The sequence below is a fragment of the Artemia sp. Qi Xiang Cuo genome, chromosome 2, assembly GCF_049724085.1.
Source record: "Artemia sp. Qi Xiang Cuo chromosome 2, ASM4972408v1, whole genome shotgun sequence".
NCBI lineage: Eukaryota > Metazoa > Arthropoda > Branchiopoda > Anostraca > Artemiidae > Artemia > Artemia sp. Qi Xiang Cuo.
In genome coordinates, this window is record NC_142795.1 from 17193685 (window position 1) to 17214047 (window position 20363).

General features: G+C 36.5%; 1 protein-coding gene across 1 annotated transcript in view; it reads left to right on the plus strand.

The window, feature by feature from the left end:
• Window positions 1-1318: 1318 nt before the first annotated feature.
• LOC148954955 (uncharacterized) overlaps window positions 1319-20363 on the plus strand; it is a 234621-nt gene continuing 215576 nt past the window's right edge. The window contains exon 1 of the mRNA XM_089108002.1: window positions 1319-1329. Coding sequence (XP_088964128.1) covers window positions 1323-1329 — 7 coding nt within the window. The 5' untranslated portion in view covers window positions 1319-1322. The remainder of the gene's footprint in view (window positions 1330-20363) is intronic.

A 20363-nucleotide genomic window follows, 5' to 3' on the forward strand; every position in this document is an offset into this window, starting at 1 on the left:
TCTTGAGTTTGAATTTTAAAAGGTATTTGTATCTGTTGAGCTTAAGTTTAAAATGGCTTTTACTTTTCTTTGAAAACTTATTTTTTGGAAAGTTTTTTTTTGTCATTACAAAAAAATTTTGTTTTGTATGTTATTTTAAATATTTGAAAAAATCTCGGTTCTTGTGTACTTTACATTTGTAAAACCTAGTTAGCATGTATCTGACTTTTGAAAATAACTTTGTTCATATATTTTTCAGATTAAAAAAAAAATCCGCTTCGCATTCTTCTGACTTTGGAAAAATCCTATCTCTGTGTCTCTGACTCTTAAAAAATTCCGTTGATGTGTCTCTTACTTTGGAAAATCCCTTTCAAATGTCTCTGACTTTAAAAAAAAATATGTTTGCATATTTCTCCCAACTTTTTTAGAAAAATCTTGCTTGTGTTTCTTTGACTTTGGAAAAAGCCTGTTTAGATGTTTCTGAATTCTGAAAAAAATATGTTTTCATTTTTTTCTAACTTTTTTAAACAAACATTTCTGACTTTGCAGAAATCTCGTTCATCGGTGCCTGATTTGGATTAAAACCCTGAAAATCCTGTTCATGTGTGTTTGAAGTTTCAAAAATCACTCGTCATTTGTCTCTGGCTCTTGAAAAACACCGTCATGTGTATGTGACTGTCGAAACATCTTTTCCACATGTCCATGACTTTTGGAAAAACTTTTTTGACTTTTTTTTACTTCTTGAAAAAATCCGGTTCGCACGTTTCCGACACTGTAAATATAACGTTCACTTGTCTATGGACAGTTTTCATTGTATTGAAAAAGAAAAAATTGGCATTATCAGCTGCCACGACTCTTGATCTTTGATATATAGGTTTGAATCAGCACTGAAGAGGTTTTTCTTATGGGTTTCGAGAAATAAATTGTCTATTAATGGTGCTCAGACAAAATTCATTAGTTATTCTCGTACTGGGTGAACAGCACCTGAGATTATGGTGATTAATATTTAAGGTGTGTCCGTATATACTGGAGAATTCGATAATACTAGATATATTGGGATAATAATATATTCCAATTTATCACTTAAAAGCCATGCAATTTATCTTCTAATGAAACTGTCAAGGAATATTGTAATGTTGAATAATCAGGACTTTATTATACCATTTATATCCCTGAAATCTATTTATTATTCTTTAGTTCATTCTTATATAAATTAATGTCAAATTACTTTCTCAAATGCTTTTAAAACTCATATTCTTTCCTTTCAGAGGCAGCACAATACAGCCCTTTGTACATTGGAAAATTGCCTGCCTAGCCCATAGTCTTTCTCTAGTACATCTTCAATGAAAAGTATGTGTCAAATTATCCTTCCTCTTGATCTTTTCCCTTCTTTCCATTCTGCTCCTTATATGATAAAACGTGCTCAATGTTTACTTTTTGTTTACAATGATTACTTTTAGTTGCATAGTATATTTTTTAGGATAATAATAAGGTTTTACATGCTTATTTGACCCCTGACAGTTCTATAGTTCGTCAGAAGTCCCGTGTTTCACCACGGCATAGCATTATATGTATTTTGAACAAATTTCTCTGTTCTATATATTTAAATAAATTCCCGGTTAGCAAGAACATTAGATTAAAGAATCATTTAATTAGTAGCTATTTATTTAATTTAAATCAATAGTTATATTTTTATTTCATATATTTTTATTTGGTTAATTTGAATTTATTGGGCGTTTTATTTTTTGTTACCGTACGGAGAGTTAAAGAGCCATTTTTTTATTCTGGTATCTGGAGATAGTGGTATTTATTTATTGTTGATTGTATAACCCACAAACGAGTTATCCTCACTGTTGGTCATTAATTTGATAGCTTTGCGAAATTTTTTTTTTATTGATGTATAAAGAGCTTGATCTTGTTCACAGAAAAAGAATAAAATGGCAAAATTTTCATATTACATGAATTTTCATTACAAAAGAAGAGTTATGCGAATGCTGTTAAGGAAAATAACCTCTTCCAGTGTATTGAAAAACCAAATCACTAGTTTCATCTGAAGTGAATTTTCATTACAAAAAACAATGCGTGAATGTTGTTAAATAAAACAAAACCTTTCCCATAGCAATGAAATATAAAAATTATTAATGTTTCATCTCACGTTAATTGTCATTAAAAAAACGTTACGTGAATGTTGGAAAAGAAAAACAAATACATTTCCATTGCAATGAAAAAGAAAAATTACTAATGTTTCATCTTAGGTTAATTGTCATTACAAAAAAACATGCGCGTGTTGTAAAAGAAAAAAACCTTTTCTTTTGCACTAAAAAACAAAAATGATTAGTTTTTCAGCGTACGTGAATTTTTATTGCAAAAAAGAAATATTACGTAAGTATTATTAAAGAATAAAAACCTTTTGTAATGTACTGAAAAAGAAAACAAATGACTAATGTTTCATCTTACCGGAACTGTCGTTTACAATACACTGCGAGGAGCACATCTTATTGGAACATCTTAGTTAATCCTTAACATTATCATATAAGTCAGAGTTAATATTTATTTCTCTATGGCTAGTTCTCCTCAACTGACTTCTAACATGACGGAAAATAGTAACTTATATGGGATGCAAGTATATATAAAAACGTTTCATCTCTGGGTGTCCATTTTCAACGACCCATGACTCCTTAGTGTTGTAAAAATACTGCTTTCCGACTATCCATTTTATTGAAAAATAGGACGAAAAACTGGAACCAGCAAAAGTACTAAATTTCACCCCCCCCCATCCGCTATTGTTCAACTACATTGTTGTCGAACAACAGCGCTGCCTAAATAAAGAATAATGTTGGCGCAATGTATTATTTATTTGTTTTTTTTCTCTCTTAGACCAGGGCACTTTGCATCGAAGGAGTTTTTGCAGAAACTTTGAAAAGGGCTTATTTGATTGGAAGTTGGAAGGCTTGGGCCCTTTTTAATAGTTGAAAGTGATTGGGAAGCAACTAACATCCCTTCCAAGCCCACCGTTTCCCCAAACACATCCAATAAAAATTTTGAGACAGCCATTTTGTTCAACGTACTTGAAAAATCTGGAAACTATGTCTTTGAGGAAGACAGTCCCCTCATATCCCTCAGGGCAAGGGTTGTAAGTTATGCCCCGGGAGCAAATAAGGTTCTTATAGAAAGCATTGTCGTGAAATCTTCAATAACGGCTCATTCGATTGGAAATTTAAAGGGCTTATTCAACTGAAAATTCAAAGGACTAGTGCCCTTTTTAATAGTCGAAAGTGATTGGAAGGCAACTAACCCCTTTCTCACTCCCAGCATTTCCCCAAACATATCCAATCAAAATTTTTAGATAGCCATTTTGTTTAACTTAGTTGAAATTTTGGAAATTAGGTCTTTGAGGACGACAACCCCCCCCCCCCACAGCCCTCAGGGCAAGGGTTGTAACTAATACCCGGGGGGGATATAAGGTTTTTATAGAAAGTGTTATCGTAGAAACTACAAAAGGGCTCATTCGATAGAAAATTGAAAGGGTTAGTGCTCTTTTTAGTAGTTGGAAGGGATTGGAGGGATTTCTGAATTGTTAATAATAGGCGTCATTAGCAAGTGTTGCAAGGCCCCTACCCACCAGTCTTGTTTCCAGTCAGGAATGGGATGCGCTCACGCATTACATGTTGTAGCAAATATTCTGTTATATGCGCACATTTCTAATGAATCGTTGGCAATTGGTGAATACGACGTTCGCCGCGCATTTGACTCGGGCATACATGCGCAGATAATGCTAGAAATACGGAAAAATGCTGTTGACACAGCTATTGTTCGACCTCTTTATGAACTGTATCGCCATCTAAGTGTGTGTTTATGCATTGCCAATACAGAACCCACTAGGAAAATCCCTGTAAAAAAGGTATAAAACAGGGTGCGATTTCTTTGCTAGAGTTGTTTATTAATAGTATTTCCGAGGCGCAGTCCAAAGTCACTACAAGCTGTATTCTAAGAGGAAGCTGAGTTGTATTCGCGGATCACATCTTAAATTTTTCTCGGCAAATAACATCCCTAGAAAGTAATTTTAATATCCTGTCATCTCAGTATGGTTATACTGGCCTTAGTTTTAATGTGTCAAAATCGGAATTAATGTTGTTTAATTGGAATAAATCTATTCTATCTCACATTCCACTAGGATGCCAGTCTGTGGAACCTGTGGAATCACTAGTATACTTGGGACTGCCCATCGGTGACACACTGGCATCTACCCGTTCGCTAATCATCAAACAGTTCGTGGTACCGAACTGTAAGTAAGGAGCGACCCGGCTCAATAGTAACCGAAACTCTAAAAAACGGACTTTTGATACCAATAGATACATCAGAAGAATCAGATTTTTATGTTGATTTTAAATATACACGTTTCATCAAGTTTAGTTCTACCCATCAAAAGTTATGAACCTGAAAAAATATGCTGAAAAAAGGGGGAAACAATCCCTAAAAGTCATAGAACTTTAAAGAAAAATCACACCATCAGATTCAGCGCATCAGAGAATTCTGCTATAGAGGTTTCAAGCTCCTATCTGCAAAAATATGGAATTTTGTATTTTTTGCCAGAAGAAAGATCACGGATGCGTGTATTTTTTTTTATTATTATTATTATTTTTTTTTACCCAGGGGTGATCGTATCGATCCAGTAGTCCTAGAATATCGTGAAAGGGCTCATTCGAACGGAAATTAAAAGTTCTAGTTCCCTTTTTAAGTGAAAAAAAAAATTGGAAGGCAACTTGGCCCCCTCCCACGCTCATTTTTTTCTCGAAGTCACCCAATCAAAATTTTGAGATAGCCATTTTGTTCAGTATATTCGAGAATCTAATTAATATGTCTTTGAGGATGACTTAATCCCCCTCTGTTCCCGGGGGAAGGGCTGCAAGTTATAAACTTTGCCCATTGTTTACATCTAGCATTGATTATTGGGAAGTATACATGCGTTTTCAGGAGGAATTTTTTTTCTAGTGGGGGGTCTAGGTCGGAGTAGGGGTTACGGGGGAGGACCTTTCCATTGAGGATATTTCCTTGGGGGAAGGGACATTTCCATTACATTCCCAGTATTATTTAAAAAAACGATCAGAAACTAAATAAGAAAACAAGTTTTTTTCAACTGAAAGTAAGGAGCAACGTTAAAACTTAAAATTAACAGAAATTATTACATATATGAGAGGGTTCGCTCCCTAGTCAATACCTCGCCCTTTACGCTAAAGTTCTTTTTAGTACTTTCAAAAGAGCTATCTATTCTAATTAACCGGCCTTTGTGATTCAGGGGTTTGTGGTTCGAACAAAATTCGAACTTTAGCGTAAAGAGCGAGGTATTGACTAGGGAGCGAGCTACCTAATATACGTAATAAAAACTTACGGATATAGAAATTCGTTACGTAAGTTACGTCAGAACAAAATTTCGGGAAAGCCAATTAGCCAAAAAAAGTAAAATTAATATACGAATTTCGTTTTAATTATTCATGTACGGTGAGCCAAAATCAAAGCTGCATTAATTCAAAAACGTTCAGGAATTAACTAAAAAAACTTAAAACGAACAGAAATTATTCTGTATATGAAAGGCGCTGTCCCCTCCTCAACGCCTTGCTCTTTACGCTAAAGTTTGACTCGGTCTCACAACTTTATTTTTTTAAACAAATAAAAACTTTAGCGTAAAGAGCGAGGCGTTGAGGAGGGGACAACCCCTTTCATATACGGAATAATTTCTGTTCGTTTTAGGTTTTAATGTCGCTCCTTACTTTCAGTTAAAAAAAACTTGTTTTTTTTTAGTTAAACACATATAGAGCGTAAAATTAGAACTGCTTATGGGGCCACAATTTTTTCGAAGATAAATCTTAATAGGTTTAAGAAATTATACTGGCTAGAATTTATAATGCTGTCTTGCTGTCACGTATCTTATATATAACACCATTTTGGAAACTTCTGCGTAAAGAAGATAAATTTAAAATCCGTATAATTTTCTTCAGATATTTGAAGTTTCTGCTGCAAGTTCCACTGAGAACGAATAATTAGTACCTGGTCCGGCGATACGCAGTAACCGATCCATTTTCTGCAGTTAATCAGTTGCTTGACAAGCATTGTGCTAAGTTGGAGGGTAGCAGCCATCTTTGGCTACCTCTACTCTCGTTGCTTTGATTGATGTGTATGTGCATTTGCTTTTTCTGTACCATTAAGTTTATGTTTTTGGTTTTGTCTTTTTTGCTTTTTTTTTTATCAATTTCTGTGTTTATAATGGGTGTAAAATAAATTCAATTCAATCACCCTCTAACAACCACCATTTCCCCAAACACATCCAATCAAAATTTTTAGATAGCCATTTTGTTCAGCGTAGTTGAAAGATTTAGATATAACGTCTTTGAGGATGACACCCCCCAACAGGCATCAGGGCAAGGGTTGTAAGTTATCCTCTGGGGGCATATAAGGATTTTTATAGAAAATGCTGTCATAGAATCTTCAAAAAGGGCTCATTCAATTGGAAACTGAAAGGGCTAGTGCTCTTTTTAATAGTCGAAAGTGATTATAGGGCAACTAACCCCCCCCCCCCTTTCACGACCCCTATTTCCCCAAAGACATCCAATCAAAATTTTTAGATAGCCATTTTGATCAACGTAGTTGAACATTTTGTTCCACGTAGTTGAACATTCTGGATATAATGTCTTTGAGGATGATAAACCCCCTACAACCCTTAGGACAAGGGTTGTAAGTTATGTCCTGGCGACATTAAAGGTTTTTATAGAAAGGGCTGTCATAGAAAGTCCAAAAAGGGCTCATTCAATTGGAAATTGAAAGGGATAGTGCCCTTTCTAATAGTCAAAAGTGATTGGAGGAAAACTAACATCCCTTCAACATCCACCATTTCCCCAAACACATTAATCAATCAATCAATCAATTTATTGATACTAAAAACAAAACAATTAAAAACTTAAAGTTTATACACGCCCAATAAGCTCATCTTTTAAAGGGCAAAAAAAACAAATAACACACTATTATAAAGCAAATAAAAAAAACAGAAAAAAAAATACTTAAAAAAAAAAAAAAAAAAAAATGGATCAAGAAGCAATAATGAAAACAGGGGAATTAACAGGAAAATTCACAAATAACTGAAAAAAAATATTTAAACGAAGAAGAGATTGAAAATTAGGATTAAATATTGAATAAAAAAATATTTATATTTTTTTCATTATATTGAATGAAAAAAAAGACATATAAATTTGAATGAAATGCAAAAAAAGAAGAAAAAAAGGGGGGGGGGAATACTATACTGGAAATACCCAGTGAGAAACCGCCTTTGCAGAAAGAGATAGAGGGACATCAGGAGGGATGGAGTTCCATAGTAAAATAGATTGATAAACGGGAGACCTCTGATCTGCTGTAGATAATCGCTCAGGTAGAACGAACCTGCGATAAGAGCTACGTAAAAAAGAAGAGTACCTACCTGAGCCTGACAGAAAGAAAAACTGCTGCAGAGATGGTAGAAGTGTACCTAGAAAAGTAGAATGGGCTAAATAAAGGTAACTTTTACCCACAATACGATCCAGCGGAGCTATTCCAGTATCATTATAAAGATCAGAGGAAGGGTAAAAACGAGGTCGAAGAAAAGCAGCCTTCACTGCCCTATTTTGGGTCCAATCGATATTTTGAGATAGCCATTTTGTCCGGAAATTATGACTTTGAGAATGACAATCCCCCCAGAGCCCTCAGGGCAAGGGTTGTATGCTATGTCCTGAGGTCATATAAGTTTTTTATTGAAAGTGTTGTCGTAGAAACTTCAAAAAGAGCTGATTCGTTTTGAAACTGAAAGGGCTTGTTCCCTTTTTAACAGTCAAAAGTTATTAGAGGGCTACTAACCCTACGCCCTCCATTTCCCCAAATACATCAATCAAAATTTTGAGAATGTCATTTTGTTCTATGTAGTTTAAATTTCTGTCAATTATGTCTTTGAGGATGACAGCCCCTCCCCCCCCCCATATACCCCTCAGGGCAAGTGATGTATGTTATGCTAAGGGGGCATGTAAGGTTTTTATAGAAAGTTTTGTCGTAGAAACTTCAAAAAGGGCTCATTCAGTTGGAAATTGAAAGGGCTAGTGCCGTTTTTAATAGTCGACAGTGATTGGAGGGCTACTAACCTCCCTCTTACGTCCACCATTTCCCCAAACACATCCAATCAAAATTTTGAGGTAGCTATTTTGTTCAGAGTAGGTGAAAAGTCCGGAAATTAGGTTTTTGAGGATGACAACCCCCCCCCCCCACAGCCCCCAGGGAAAGGGTTATAAGTTTTGCCCTGGCCGCATATAAGGTTTTTATAGAAAGGGCTGTCATAGAAAGTTAAAAAAGGGCTTATTCGATTGGAAATTGAAAGGGCTAGTGCCCTTTTTGATAGTAGAAAGTCATTGGAGGGCAACTAACCCCCCTCTTTCGTCCACCACTTCCACAGGCACATCCAATCGAAATTTTGAGATAGTCATTTTTTCAACGTAGTTGACATTTCTAAAAATTAGGACCTTTGACATCCCCCCTCACCGCCCTCTGGGCGAGGTTTGCAAGTTATGCCCTGGGGACATATAAGGTTTTTATAAAAACCGCTGTTATAGAAGCTTAAAAAAGGGCTCATTTGATTGGAAATTGAAAGGGCTAGTGCTCTTTTTAATAGTCAAAAGTGATTGGAGGGCAACTCACGCCCATTATTTCCCCAAAAACATCCAATCAAAATATTGAGATAGCTCTTTTGTTGAACGTAGTTAAAAGTTCTAGATATTAGTAAAGGCTAATGTGCTTTTTAATAGTAGAAAGGGATTAGAGGGTAACTAACCCCCCTCTCACTCCCACCATTTTTCCAAACACATCCAATAAAAATTTTGAGATACCCATTTTTTTCAACGTAGTTGAAAGTTCTAGAAATTATGTCTCTGAGATGGCAACCCCACACAGCCCTCAGGCTAAGGTTTTTAGGTTATACCCAGGGGGTATATAAGGTTTTTATAAAAGTGTTGTTATAGAAAGTTCAAAAAGGGGTGATTCGATTGGAACTTGAAAGGGCTAGTGCTCTTTTTAATAGTCGAAAGTGATTGAAGGGCAACTAACCCCCCTCTCACGCCCAGTTTTTCCCCAATCACATCCAATAAAAGTTTTGAGATAGTCATTTTCTTCAACATAGCTTAAATTTTTGGAAATTATGTTTTTGAGTTTGACAACCCCCCAAAGCTCTTAGGGCTAACTTTGTAAGTTATGTCCTGGGAGCATATAATGTTTTTTTTTTTATAGAAATCGTTGTCGTAAAAAGTTCAAAAAGAACTCTTTCGATTGGAAATTGAGAGGGCTATTGCCCTTTCTAATATTCGAAAGTAATCGGAGGAGAATCCTCCTCCAATTATTGATGATGGGGATGGGGCATCCCCATCATTTCCACTGACATTTCCGATCAACTGATATGACTATTTTGTTCAACGTAGTTGAAAGGTCTGGAAATTATGTCTTTGAGGATAACAACCCACCCCCCAGAGCCCCCAGGACAAGGGTTGCAAGTTATGTCGTTGGGGCATATAAGGTTTTATAGAAATTTTGTCTTAGAAGCTTCAAAAAGGGCTAATTTGATTGGAAATTGAGAGGACTAGTGCCTTTTTTATTGGTCAAAGTTATCAGAGGGCAAATGCCCCCCCCCCCAAGCCCATCATTTCCCAAAAAACTTCCAATAAAATTTTGAGATAGTCATTTTGTTCAACGTATCAGAAAGGTCTGGAAACTATGTCTTTGAGGATAAAAAATCCCCCCAGCTCTCAGAGCAAGGGTTGTAAGTTATGCTGTGGGGCATCTAAGGTTTCTTATAGAAATCGTGGTCATATACGAAATTGGGAGGGGGCTCATTGGATTGGTAATGAAAAGCTCCAGTGTCCTTTTTAAGAGTTAAAGTGATCGGAGGGCAGCTATCCTCCCCCCTCACACACACGTCCTATTGTCCCGAAATGTATCTAACAGAAATTTTGAGATAGCGATTTTATTCAAAATAGTCTAAATATCATATAACAAGGCTTTTGGGGCTTAAACAAGCCCCAAAGACTAGGGGCAAGGGTTGTGAGGTATGCCCAAGGGGTATTTAAGGCTTTTATTGAAGGGATGGCTGTTCAACTTTCGAGGAGGCTCAGTTTTTCTCCGTGAAAAAGACTATGTCAATATAAAACGAACAGAAATTAATTAGAAAATTTTTTTCCATAAAATAAGTATTTAAAAAAGAGTAAAGAACTCCATTAAACCAAAAATAAACAAAAAAAGAATAAAACAATGTACCAAGCATACAACTACCCCAAATCAGTATCAATAAATAAATGATACCCAAAACAAACACAAATTTAAATAAATAACAGAGTCAAACTCAAGACGAGCAGAAATAAATATGAGTAGAATTCTAAACCCTATGTTTCCTAAAAGTCAGAATATCAATTGTTCTTTACTGAAAAAAAATTCTTTTAAATTTTTTCACTTTTATAACTTTAAGAAATAAAAAATTAATTAAGATTTTAATAAATTAATATCAGCATATGTATATTCATCGGAAAGTGCACATTTTTTAAAGTAAATTCATTTGAAGTTTTTCTTACGTTAACGTTTTATCTTACGTGATGTGTCATTACAAAAAAAAAAAACGATATTACGTGAGTGTTAGTAAAGAACGATAAAGAACGATGTTAGTAAAGTAAGTAAAGAACGATGATGGCAACACGTTTTTTTAGACCAGGGCACTTCGTATCGGAGAGTTATCGTAGAAACTTCAAAAAGGGGTCATTCGATTGGAAATTGAAAGGGCTAGTACCCTTTCTAATAGTCAAAAGTGATTAGATGGCAACTAACCCCCCTTCCATGCCCACCATTTCCCACAACACATTCAATCAAAGTTTTGAGATAGCCATTTTGTTCAACGTAGTTCAAAATTCTGGAAATTTGTTATTTGAGGATGACAACTCCCCTACAGCATACAGGGTAAGGGATGTAAGTTATGCCCTGAGGACATATAAGGTTTTTATAGAAAGCTTTGTCGTAGAAACTTCAAAATGGGCTCATTCGATTTGAAATTGAGAGGACTAGAGCTCTTTTTTATGGTGGAATGTGAGGAGCTCATTCCATTTGAAATTGAGAGGGGTAGTGCCCATATTAATAGTCGAGAGTGAGCGGAGGGCGAATCCCCCCCCCCCTTCCACACATACATTTCCCCAAACAGTTCCAATCATCATTTTGACATAGCCATTTCGTCCCACCTATTGAACGGTCCAGAAATTATGTCTTTGAGAATGATAAACCCCCACTGCCCTCAGGGCTTAGGGTGTGAGTTATGTCCTGGGGACATATAAGGTTCTTATAGAAAGCGTTGTCATAGAAACTTCAAAAAGGACTTACTCGATTAGATATTTAGAGCGCTAGTGCCCTTTTTAATAGGCGAAACTAATCGAAGGGAGAATCCCCCCCCCCAAACGTCCATCATTTCCACAAAGACTTCCGATCAACATTTTTAGATAGCGATTTTGTTCAACGTAGTTGAAGGGTCTCAAAATTATTGTTTTGAGAATGACAACCTTCCCCCTACAACCCTCAGGGCAAGGGTTGTAAGTTATGCCCTGGGGGCATATGCGGTTTTTATAGAAAGCGTTGTCATATAAACTTCGGAGGTGCTTCATTGGATTGGTAATCAGAAGCTCTTCTGCTCTTTTTAAGATTCAAAGTGATCGGAGGGAAGCTACTCCCCCCCCCACACACACACATGTCGAATTGTCCCGAAGTTTATTCAATAGAAATTTTGAGATTTTATTCAAAATAGTCTAAATATCATATAGCAAGGATTTTGGGGTTGAAACAAACCCCAGAACCCAGGGACAAGGGTTGTAAGATAGCATGAATTGTCCTACTCCATAAAGGGAGCCCTCAAGATAACTCGTCCAACTTTAGACACATTTCAATTCTCTCAGTGTTTTTCAAAGTCTTTGAAATGCCTATGAAGAACCAACTTTACTCTTTTCTCGAAGTGAAGGGATTCCTGAGTCAACGGCAATTCGGATTCAGACCAGGACATTCAATAGAAGACGCGCTGGCATTACTGAGTTTATCTGTGAACAAAGCACTTGACCTGGGACATGTGTCAGCTGCTATCTTGCTTGATATTAAAAAAGCATTTAAAAGTATGGATCATCGAACTTTAATAAATAAATAAAATTACATAGGAGATAGAGAAGAGGCACTGGAATAGTTCCAGTCTTACCTTAGCAACCGGCGCGTTTACATAGGAGAAGATCCGCTGAACGATATCGTGGTTAACTTCGGAGTGCCGCAGGGATTGATCTTGGGTCTAATTTTATTTCTAGTTCACTTGAATGACCTAAGTCGCATCCTAAACCCAAATTTCAGAGCTTCAAGATGCTGCAAACTACGCTGTGGTGACTACACTTCCAATGATGACAGTGACTCTGAGGAACTAGTGGTATTCGCAGATGACACTACAATGGCCTGCTGTGATGCTAGCATGTCAGCACTCCAGAGTAAACTAAAAGTCATGTTGGAGGTAACTTACATATGGATGGACGCAAATCGACTTGTAGTTAATGTTGACAAATCGTGTGTTCTCTACTTTTCGAGGATAGGAACTCTTCATCCAGAAATAACTGGAATTACGACTTCTCGAGGAACGATTCGGCGACCAGAAATGGGTTTCTCCAGGTATCTAGATGCACTTTTGGATGAAAACCTCTCCTTTTTACACCACTTCCAGGCTGTAGAACTAAAGCTTTCCCGCAATCCTAGCATTATCAGAAAACTGAGGCACACGTTTCTACAAAAAACCCTTCGTCTACTTTACAACGGACTTCTGAAACCTCATCTCCATTACTGTGCACCAATTTGGCAATGAATGTTTAAATAACAGTTGAAGAGACTTGATTCAACCCATGGGAGTGCACTGAAAATAATTGGAAGCATAGATAGCTGTCTCTCTCTTGGTTCACTCTACCGTCTGTCGTGCTCAGTGTTTTAGGTTATTTTCCGGGTCACTACCATCTTCTTTCCGCCATCTCTTTAGGTTGACATCTGAACCACATAATCAAAACAACCAATCTGCTTTTGAAATCCGGGTAAGACGAACACCAACGATACGCTCAGATTTTTCCCCAGATATGACTTGCGCTATAGAGGGAAACATGATTCCACAAGAACTGAGATGTAAGAGCTCACTTGGGTCCTTCAAAAATAATTTAACGAATCATTTAGTGAAAGGTCAATTAATTACAAGTTAATTTGGATTAAAACAAGTTTAGTATTTATTATTATTTTTATTATTTTATAGTATTTTAGGTGAGGTGATTATGCTTCCGGGGTGTAGGGAGGAACCCAATAGTTAAGGAAATAATAAGTAATTGGGGAGGAGGCGTGTGATTGTCTTGGGAGTGAATTGAGAGCCGTTCTGAATAATAGTGATATATTTATGGGTCTCAACGTCCAATATGTAACAGAACAGTGTCTTTTCTGTTATTTTATTCATCTTTCCTATTAAAATAAACCCCCAATTGATTGATTGAGTGATTGCCCAAGGGGTATTTAAGGTTTTTATGGAAGGGATGGTTTTGTAGACTTTAGAGGAGGTTCATTTGGTTAAAAATTGGAAGTTCTAGCTCCCTTTTAAGACTTAAAAGTAATAGAGGGCAGCTAGCCCCCCCCACTAAACCTCTTCACCAAACGAATCTGATTAAGATTGTTAGATATATATTTTTCTCAAAATAGCCCAAAGAACTAAAACAATGACTCTAGGGTTGACACAATCCTCCAGTGCCCTGGGCATAGGGTTGTAAGTGATGGTTTGGGGTCATATAAGACTTTTATGGAATGGGTGGTCACATAAAGTTCAGATGGGGCCCATTTGATTTGAAATTGAAAGTTATGGTAACCTTTTTAAGAGTCAGAATGATTTGAGAGCCACCCCCTCCCCACGCTCATCATTTCCCCAAAGACATCCGATCAAAATTTGGATATAGTAATTTTATTCATTGTAGTTGAAGAATCCTAAAATTATGCCTTTGAGGAAGACACTCCGCCCCCACAGCTCTCAGGACAAGGGTTATAAGTTATGCCCTGGGGGCATATAACGTTTTTATAGAAAGGGTGGTTGTATATACTTTGGAGGGGACTCATTGGATTGGTAAGCTGAATGTCTAGTGCTCTTTTTAAGAACCAAAGTGATGAGAAGGCAGTTACCCCCCTCCCCCTCAACACGTCGTGTTTTCCCAAAAGACATCGAATAAAAATTTTTGAGACAGTCATTTTATTCAAAATATTCCAAAGATCGTATAACAAGGCTTTTGGGTTGAAACAAACCACCAGAGCCTAGGGACGAGGTTGTAAGTTATGCCGTGGGGTATTTAAGGTTCTTATGGAAGGGATGGTTGTATGAAGGGATGGGTCTCAACGTCCAATGTGTGACAGAGCAGTGTGTTTTATGCTATTTTATTTATCTTTCCTTTTAAAATAAACCCCCGATTGATTGATTGCCCAAGGGGTATTTAAGGTTTTTTATAGAAGGGATGGTTGTTTAACTTTAGAAGAGGCTCATTTGTTTAAAAATTGGAAGTTCTAGTTCCTTTTTAAGCTTCAAAAGTTATGGAGGGCATTTAGACCCCTCCACAAACTCCATGGTTTGAGAGCAACCAGCCCCCCTCCACGCTCATTATTTTCCTTAACACCTCCAGCCAAGATATGGAGATAACAATTTTATTCATCGTTGTTGGGGATTTCAGAATTTATGTCTGTGAGGAAGACAACCCCTGCCCCCCCTACATCTGTCAGTTAAAGGGTTGTAAGTTATGTCCTGTGGGCATATAAGGTCCTTATAGAAAGGGTTGTCGTATATACTTTGGAGGGGAATCATTGGATTGGTAATCAGATGCTCCAGTAACCTTTCTATAAGTCAAAGTGGTCAGTGGGCAGCTACCCCTCCCCCTCCCACATACACACACAAACACGTCGTGTTTCCCTGAGATGTATCCGATAGATATTTTGAGACAGTACTTTTATTCAAAATAGTCCAAATATAATATAACAAGGCTTTTGAAGTTGATACAAACCACTAGAGCCTAAGGGTGAGGGTTGTAAGTTATGCCTATGGGGCATTTAAGGTTCTTATGGAAGAGATGGTGGTATAAACTTTAGACGTGGCTAATTTGGTTAAAATTGGAAGTTCCAGTTCCCTTTTAAGAGTTAATAGTGACGGAGGTCAAGCAATCCCCCCCCCCATCCAACTTCCCATGTTTTCACCAAATGTATCTGATTGAAATTGTGCGATGGCAATTTTGTTTAAAATATTCCAAAGAATATATAACAATGCCTCTAGGGCTGGCACAAACCCCCAGAGCCCTGGGTTAAGGATTTTAAATTATTCCCCGGGGGCAAAAAGGGTTTATATCGAATGGGTGGTTGTATTAAATTCAAATGGATCTCAATTGATTTTAAATTGGAAGTTATTGTGCCCTTTTTAAGAGTCAAAGTGACTTTAGAGACCCCCTCCCCAATCCCATCTTTTCCCTGACAAACATTCAAACAAAAATTTGAGGCATCAATTTTTTTTTATCATTGTTGAAAGATTCAGTAATTAGGCGTAGCAATAGTTGTATTAGCATTAGTAGCAGTATGCAAATGGCACTTTTTTTCAAGATCCCCATTCAGTCTTAGACGGCTCTATTGTTAGCCCAATATCTCCAAGGGCAGACGACACGGCATTAATAGCTTTCTGTAGAGATTCTAAATTATCACTTATCTAAAGTAGATCATCTGCGTAAGATAGATGACTAGCATCAATTCCATCTTCTATCAAAAATTCTTCTACCAATCTTGTCCAAGAACGTACTGCATTGTTAAATATCACAGGGCTGATTATTGAGACTTGTTCAACACCTCTACGTATCTTTAAAGGTCCAGAAAGATGTACTGCAGACCGAATTCTTAGTTGAGATTTTCGATACCATAGCCACAGACATTTACAGACAAAGGGATTAACTCCTGCCCTTAGTTGTGACAGGACTGCTTGCGAATGTTGGACAGAATGTAGGACAATATATTATTTTGATGTAATTACTGCTCAGTTTTGGTTTAATGAAGCTCTTTACTTTTCTTGGGAAGTTTATTCTGTGGAAGTTTTTTTAAAAAAATAGTTATTAGTAAAGAAGGTGGGCGCATTGAATATGTTAAAAGTAGAATAGCCAAGGTCCTGGGTGTTTTTCATAGTTTTTTCATATGTTTTTCAAATGAATTTTGGAAGAATAGTAAGATAAGTCTGCGAGCTAAGATTAAAACACTGGAAGTCCCAGTCATGACAGTGGTCACAAATGGTTCGAAAGCTAGGGCGTTCCAAAAAACGGAGGAGGATTTGTTTGATATTTTCTATAGAAATTGCCTACGGATTGTTTTGGATACCTGACCGACTAACCGTATCCAAAAGAGTAAGCTGTATGAGCCTCTACTAAGGCACGTTCAGCGGATGAAGAATTGTAGGAATACCACAGATTGTTCTTGTCTGTCAACCGTATGGGGCTAAACGTTAGGCAGGTTGTCCCCAAATGGGGTGGAATGACGTCATAATGCAAGATTTAATTGAAACAGGAATGCCATAAATGGTGGAAAGAGGGAGGCTTTGAATACATTGTGATGGAGGAAGAGCATGCGTAGTTGTGCTGGCATCAGGTTGCTTGGTGCTGTAGTGATTTGTTAGTAGCAGTAGCAGTAGTTTTCCAATTGCAGAAATAACCGATGACACCCTGTCCTGTGAAAGTCACAGTCTTGCTAATGACAGAAAAATCTATGGCAAAAAAAACGATGACCAAATAATGCCATAGTAAATTATTTGGATAAGTTCATAAGTTCATAAGTTTATTAATCCACATTCACAGACAAATAAATAAATTAAACAACACTTTCACACTGGAGAAAACCAATGAAGGTTTGCGATCGCGCAAAATTCCACGTAACTACTTACCTATTAACTCAACTATTTACATAAACCTCAATTATTTAATTTAAACTATTATAAATAAACCAAAAATAGATAAACTATAACCTATATATATGAAAAAAATTATAGATAAATAGTAAGTAACTGAATTAAAATTAATAATATATAAATAAAATATAAAAGAAAAATAATAATAACAAATCCAATCTCCATCACTCATAATACTCAACTCCCTCTCCCCTCTCCCACCCTGCCATTCCAACCTTAACATAGCCCTTACTCACCCTTACCTTCCCAGCCCACCCTTAACTCTCGAGGTCCTCTTCCTCCCCTACCCAACCTACCAGCCATAATAAAATTTTAGAAATTCCCCCAAAAAATAATCATTTAAATTCTTTTTAAATTAAGGTAAGTCTTCCGCCGTTCTAATGCTCAATGGTAGCTCATTCCATACTGATGGACCCAGGTGTTTAATGGAAATTAATTGAAAAAACTTTTTCCACAAAATAAGTTTTTCAAAGAAAAGTAAAGAACTCCAATTAAACAAAAAATGAGCAAAAAATAAAATCAAATAATCTACCAAGCGTGAAACTACCACAAATCAGCATCGATAAATAAATGAAACCCAAAATAAACAGAAATTACAATAATTAACCAAGTCAAACTCAAAACGAGCAGAAATTAACATAAGTTGGGCGCAAAACCCCTATGCCTTCCCAAGGCCAGAACAAAATTTGCACTTTACTGAAAAAATATAAATGTTTTTACTTTTATAACTTTAATATATCAAATAATACTAACATTTTGATTACTAAATAGCAGTATATGTATATTAAACTGACAATGCACATTCATTTGCATTTTTTCAGTATTAAATAAAAAAAACAAGCTTTTTAAACTGAAAGTAAGGAGCGACATTAAAACTTAAAACGAACAAAAATTATTCCGTATATGAAAGGGGCTGTCCCCTCCTCAACGCCTCGCTGTTTACGCTAAAGTTTGACTTTCTTACAACTCTTATTTCTTTTAAACAATGAAAACCTTATTCCTTATATGATTAAATAAATAAAACAAGTTTTTTAAACTGAAAGTAAGGAGCGACATTAAAACTTAAAACGAACAGAAACTATGCCGTATATGAAAGGGGCTGTCCCTCCTCAACGCCTCGCTCTTTACGCTAAAGTTTTTTATTGTTTAAAAAAAATAGAGTTGTGAGAAAGTCAAACTTTAGCGTAAAGAGCAAGGCGTTGAGGAGGACAGCCCTTTCATATACGGAATAATTTCTGTTCGTTTTAAGTTTTAATGTCGCTCCTTATTTTCAGTTAAAAAGACTTGTTTTTTTATTTAATTTTTGAACGTTTTTGAATAAATGCAGGTTTTGATCTTGGCTCACATTACATGAATAACTAAAACAACATTTTCATATTAATTTACTTTTATTTGGTTAAATAGCTTTCTCGGAACTTGTTTCATGTTATTTATGAACGTTTTTATTAGTAATAAATATAAGTAATTTACGAATCAACTTACTTAACGAAATTTTATATTCATAGATTTTTAATACGTATATTAGAGGGTTCGCCCCCTAGTCAATACCTTGCTCTTTAAGCTAAAGTTCGAATTTTGTTCCAATTCTTTAAAAATGACCGCTTAATCACAAAGGCCGTTAATTAGAATAAATAGCTCTTATGAAAGTACTAAAAAATCTCTGGCTAAAAGAGTGAGGTATTGACTAGGGGGTGAACCCAATCATATATGTAATATTTTCTGTTCCTTTAAAGTTTTGATGTTGCTGCTGTTGCAGTTGAAAAACTTGTTTTTTTATATTTAATTTCTGATCTTTTTTAAAATAATGCTGGGAAGTCCGGCGTCCCCTTCATAGCAATGTCCCTTCCCCCATGAAAACTTCCTTCATGGAAAGATCCTCCTACATAACCCCCGACCCCAGGCACGTACGCAGGAATTTGTTTCGGGGGGGGGGGTCCAATTTGTTTAGGGGGGGGGGCAAATCCTTCAAACCCATTATTCTGTGAGAAAAATCCGAAAATTATGGGAAAATGAAAAAAATCGTGAGATTTCGGGGGGGCCCGGGCCTGGAGGTCTTCCCCTGCGTACGTCCCTGCCCGACCCCCCCGCCCCCCCCCACTACCAGGAAAAATCTCCCCTGAAAACGTCTGTACTGTATACTTCCCAATAACCAATACTAAATGTTAACATTGGGTAAAGTTCATAACTTTCAGCCCTCCTCCCGGGAACTTCGGGGGATTAAGTCATCCTAAAAGACATACATATAATATTTTCGAACATGCTGAACAAAATGGCTATCTCAAAATTTTGATCAGGTGACTTTGGGAAAACAATGAGCGTGGGAGGGGGCCTAGTTGCCCTCCATTTTTTTTGGTCACTTAAAAAGGACACTAGAACTTTTAATTTCCATTCTAATGAGCCCTCCCACGATATTCTAGGTCGATACGATCACCCCTAGGGAAAAAAAATTAAATAAACACGCACCCGTGATCTTTCTTCTGGCAAAAAATGCAAAATTCCACATTTTTATAGATAGGAGCTCGAAACGTCTATAGTAGGGTTCTCTGATACGCGGAATATGATGGTGTGATTTTTATTAAGGTTCTATAACTTTTAGGGGGTCTTTCTCCCTTTTTTGAAAATCAGCCAAATATTCTCAGGCGCGCAACTTTTGATGGGTAGGATTAAACTTCATGAAACTTATATATTTGAAATCAGCATTAAAATCTGATTCTTTTGATTTATCTATTTGTATCAAAATACCGCTTTCTAGAGTTTCGGTTACCATTGAGCCGGGTCCCAATAATCAATACTATATGTTAACATTGGGTAAAGTTCATAACTTTCAGCCCTCCTGCTGGGGGCTTCGAGGGACTAATTCATCCTAAAAGACATAGTTATAATATTTTCGACCATGCTAAACAAAATAGCTATCTCAAAAATTTGATCCGGTGACTTTGGGAAAAAATGAGCGCGGGAGGGGGCCTAGTTGCCCTCCAATGTTTTTGGTCACTTAAAAAGGACCCTAGAACTTTTAATTTCCGTTCGAATGAGCCTTCACACGAAATTCTAGGACCACTGGGTCGATACGATGACCCCTGGAAAAAAAAAACAAAAAAAACAAATAAATACGCATCCGTGATCTTTCTTCTGGCAAAAAATGGAATATTCCAAATTTCTGAAGATAGGTGTTTGAAACCTCTACAGTAGGGTTCTCTGATACGCTGAATATCATGTTGTGATTTTCATTAAGGTTCTATAAATTTTAGGGGGTCTTTCTCCCTTTTTTTCGAAAATCAGCCAAATTTTCTCAGGCGCGTAACTTTTGATAGGTAAATTAAACTTGATGAAACTTATA